Source organism: Oncorhynchus tshawytscha, linkage group LG27 (genome assembly GCF_018296145.1).
Source record: "Oncorhynchus tshawytscha isolate Ot180627B linkage group LG27, Otsh_v2.0, whole genome shotgun sequence".
Lineage (NCBI taxonomy): Eukaryota > Metazoa > Chordata > Actinopteri > Salmoniformes > Salmonidae > Oncorhynchus > Oncorhynchus tshawytscha.
In genome coordinates this window covers 17,418,643-17,423,422 of record NC_056455.1, presented here as the reverse complement: position 1 = coordinate 17,423,422, position 4,780 = coordinate 17,418,643, and the positions used below count along the sequence as shown (strand labels likewise).

At 39.0% G+C, this 4,780-nt stretch overlaps 1 protein-coding gene across 1 annotated transcript; it reads right to left on the bottom strand.

Moving 5' to 3' along the window:
* Positions 1-1,258: 1,258 nt before the first annotated feature.
* On the bottom strand, positions 1,259-4,454 carry LOC112234120 (transmembrane protein 100-like). The gene is made up of 2 exons (XM_024402120.2): positions 4,050-4,454; positions 1,259-2,858 (listed from the first exon to the last, which is right to left on the bottom strand). The coding sequence occupies exon 2, from the start codon at positions 2,755-2,757 to the stop codon at positions 2,326-2,328; it is 432 nt and encodes a 143-aa protein (XP_024257888.1). The 5' UTR covers positions 2,758-2,858; positions 4,050-4,454; the 3' UTR covers positions 1,259-2,325.
* Between the last annotated feature and the right edge of the window lie 326 nt (positions 4,455-4,780).

Below are 4,780 nucleotides of genomic sequence, written 5' to 3'. Positions count from 1 at the left end.
TTTGATCCAATCTCACTTTTGTCTTATTCATAAACATAATTATCTGCTTGGCAGTCCCTGGAACAAAAAAAAGTGACGTACACCAAATTCAGAAAGAGGGTACGGTTGTGGAGAGCACCTGTTAAATCCCATATCAGGTCACCCCTTTTTTCCAACTTCACTGCTTCTTAGCCCTAGCTGCTGGTAACCTTTCATGTGGAAAAGGGACACATCTTACTAAGTGATTAACATTTGGTCTCAGAGTCAGGTGTCTGAATGACTCCTTTCTCCCCCTATAAGGAGCTTCCCTATGCGTGGGGTAAGGTTCGCCCTCAAAAGTGACAAAGTGTGTTGTAGGTGCTCCTCTGACGCAAGCAAACCATTTAGTTGTAGTGTCTGGTGTCACAGGGACGCATAGCAACGCAAATGCTGCCTATAAATATACCTCAGAGGCTGTGCTATTTTAAACCAAGTCAAACAGGAGAGTTCAACTTCCTTTTACCTTTGGGAATTGATGTATTGGAAGGTAGAATGAAGTATTGATTCTGTTGGCCAACTGAGCACTTATGTAGATTATTTGGACTTTACTATATAGTGGAAGAAACGGTGGAAGTGATTTCTCAGCTGTCAAAGTATACAGTGATGTCACCTTTGGCAGCTACATAATTTGATCCTGACAGAGGTATAAAACAACAAATAGTTAATTGTAATATTAGAAAACATATTAAGTAGATATTAATACTGTAACTTATTTAATACATAAACAATATTTATTATCCTAATCACGAACACATTTCATTCACTGCAAATTAATGAAATGTAATCCTAGGCAAACCTGCCCTCAAAGCAGTTTAAACAATCAACAAAGGGCAGAACAAGTGCATGAGGTTGAATACACAATGGAACCCCAGGATAAGGAGTTGGACTTAGTGGTGTACGTCAGGAGAGAAAGACACACTTCCTTCAATTCACTATTGAATGTTCAAGTCACACCACTTATCTGCTTTTAGCAGTTATGCCCTACTCTTTCTTCTTTGACAAATACATTAAGTGAGAGACATTCTATTATGTCATTTCTGTCATGAAAAAACCCCAAAGCCAAAATAGACCATGTGTGGTTGTGTTAAACAGAAAGATCATTTAATTTGATATGTCAAGCTAATAGCTGATATGAGCCAGACTGTCTAATGGAACACTTCGACTTCTCCCCTATATATCAGCTGTTCTCTTCAGAATACATACATAGTGAACCTTTGGATCATGAAAACGGACACAAATGAAATGTTTAAATATGGATGAGAGTTTATTAAACCTCACTATAACCTATTAACAATTGATGTACTGTTAACAGAGAAGTCATACATAAAAATGATTATATTAAAGTGGAATAAAATACTAGAACATTTCATATCGCTCAACATATGAAATACATTTACTGACAATGGCAAGTACTGTCGTGACAACAAGACTGTGGCAAGATGCTAGTAATTCCAAAGAATCTTGTCGTCATAGTTACATAGAACACCATGTTAATCATGGTGTGGAACAGTGCTTACAGAGAATAGTTCAAGGTTAATTCGATGTAAGTTATATTTTGTCAATAATCATATTCCCTCATAATGCAATACTACCTATAACATCATAGGTACATCATAGGTACTATACATAATTACTGTGTGACATCTAATTGACTTTATCTCTGAGCTCGACTTGTTTCAGAGAATACGATAATAAACAAACAAAAACAACACGTTTTTGTGTCCCCATAATGCCAATATATATCATTACATATTAACATGTAAGTACCATATTCCCATGTCAGGTAATTGAACATAATTCTGTGTGAAATGAAAAGGAACAATCAGACTTTATGAGAGATGTTATGCCTAAAACATTGTAAATGAAGCATGATTCATTGTTCTGGATTTTCCTATGTCCCCCTCCTTTCAGACCACTATCCCTCCCAGTAAATCTAAGACACCAGATGCAACAGTAGATTAATGGAGAGGAAACATCCTCTCCATTGCTTTGTACAGTGGTAATTTGTCTTAATTTTGATACATTCAGTTTGGCTGTCTGCCCAGCTTCCCAGATGTGACCAGTCTGTTTGACAGATTAAAAACCCAACAACTTCATAAAAGCTAAGATGTTTTGACTTGCTTAGCCTAGAGACAGTCTGAGGTCAAAGCCTTGCAGGTCAACGACCCACCACAGACGTTGGTCAGTCATGAAAACATCTGGATACAGCTGTCTCCACTCTGTTTTCAAATGAACCACTACCTCTGTTTCCTCTCGCACCCAAACATATCACAGACTTATTTCTCTCCTGATGATCAGTCTTTCCCTTCATGCAAAGATGCTCCTCTGGTTTGAGACCAATGCAGTTTGGCTTTCCCTCCGCCTCTCCTTCTTTCTCTCAAGTCTCATCTTCCAGCATACCGCACTTAGCGCCAATAGCACCAGTCCAGCAGATAGTAGCACCAGCCCAAAGTAAGAGATGGTGGACCCATGTGAGTTGAAGCTGTAGGCCACAGAAGTGACCACAATACCGGCAATGAGAATGACCACACCAAACGGCACTGTGCAGCGATAGCAGGAGAGTTCTGCACCACCTGTTGCCGCGTTCAGTTGGATTTCAGTGACCAAAGGGATAGCTATTATAGTCACAGTCGGAGTGTGGTCATTGATGTTGGCCTTCTCCATGACAGCTCTTTCTGGGGCTGCTGGCACTGTCATGGGGTCTTTACTGGGTTCCTCTAGCATCGCAGGATCCAGCATCAAAGTTTTGCTTCTTTCCAACTACAGATGGATCCTCACTTTAACCACAGATGGGTCTTCACTTTTTATATCCTGAGGTTGTTCTGTCAGCGTGTCCCAATCTATGTGAAGAAATATATCATTTGTTATGTCATACTGAAGGGAGTGTCAAAATCCATATGTTCCTCAACATGTTGCCCAATTGTAGCCTCACTGGACATAATAAAACAGGCCTAAACAATCATTTAAGTAACTATTATGTGCATGCACATGGCCTCAGTCGGAATTGTTGACAGCTTAAGACATGAGCCTTCATTTGGCACTTAGTAACCCCAGGTAACCTCCTTGCACAATGCTAGCCTCTGGACCAGCAAAGTCAGAAATTGGTTGAATGACCCAGAACCACTCCACCTTGCACAAGCTGTCACATTCCCTGGAGAGCGTGGGAGATGGCATTACAAACTACTCTGTGTAATGCGAGCAGCCTCAAAATCATCAGCAATTTCACAAGCAGTCATTCTATCTCCATGTCCGCAAACTTATCAAATATAATAAAAAATTTAATTCAAGATGCTTGTTATAAAACATTAGGCCATGTCATAACATCTTAGAAATGTATTACTCTAATAGGCCTAGTGCAAAATGGTAGGCCTTTTGCAATAAGCTATATGGAATATATTTCACTTATAGTCTATTTATTGTAATAGGCCTGGTCCTTTATTATAGTAACCTTTGTTGATGAGGTCCCTGATAGAAAACAACATTAATTTCACATGTGAACATGTTGAAGTGTTCCAAAAACACATGGTTTCATGTGATCACATGTGATAGTATGTGAAGTTAATGTGATAACATGCGACAACAAGTAAAGCAACATGTGATAGATAACATGAAACTACACACATGTGAAATGTTCCAAAATCACATTTTCACATGATTTCACAAGTACAGTTTAATGTGAAATTATGTGATTTTACACATGTAAAATCATGCGGTTTTGCTGTGGTTTTGCTCTAAGGGGTGTTATGTTTGAATTTAATTTCAATGTGTCTAGAAAGTTAGTAATGGAAAATATTGTAGCCTTAGTTGTGCCACATGCATAGTCTACCTACCATATATAATATATATAATCTCAAGTTGTTATAATGATTACATAAAAGGGAACGTATCATGTTTGAGGAAAAGTGTTTGGGTTGGAGAGATCGAGTTTTACGCGTGGACCATCTTCGGATAAACACACAGTGAATATTGTGTGATGAAGAAAAAAATCAGCATGTTCGATAAGTGTCTAGCGAAGTGTTTATTAAACTTACCTTGCACGCATTTTCCATGCCCGCACCGTTTAAAATGTGTTTTTGCCCATCGATGAATAAAACATAATAATACACATAATATAATAATATGTAATACGCTTTTGTATTCCAGTAACTCCGTATACTTTCAAAAGCAGACACAAGTGGGGCTCCCCTCCGTCTTTATGTACCGTACATTAAATTATAAGCCAGATTCAATGTGTAGGTCCAGAACACAGTTTCACTCTCCACTTCGCTCAGCCAGTCTACAGCTCGCACCGTAAACGCTGTGTTGGAATTTGACTCCCATTCATCGGATGTCCCCTGTGCGTTTCCTCCTGTGTAAGAAAACGACTGTTTGACTGCCATCTTCTTGCATTGCAAGCACGTTTGTAGAATATCGGTGGCTATGGGGGTGGGGTGAACCAAAAGCAGGCCACAGGTTTTTATTATTATCTTGGCTTCAGAGGAGGGGAGACCTTTTAACCTCTTTTGACTAAGGCAGGGCCAACATGAAGCACAGCTGTTGGGATGTCCAGACACATTTATACAGCCTAGAACTGCCCAATAGGCCTTTGAAGCAAAGTTTGGCTAGTACGAAGATGAGTAATAGCAGTTGATGTAATACAATATTATCACATCATTACAAACAAACATACACACACACAAACAAACACACACACTTGAGCAGACAAGAATATCCATGCACATATCTTCATGTTTGGTTATTTTAAATTAAAACAAGGGACTCT

Excerpts from the sequence above, each read along its gene's own strand:
- LOC112234120 (XM_024402120.2), bottom strand. The coding sequence starts at position 2,757 with ATGCTGGATCCTGCGATGCTAGAGGAACCCAGTAAAGACCCCATGACA.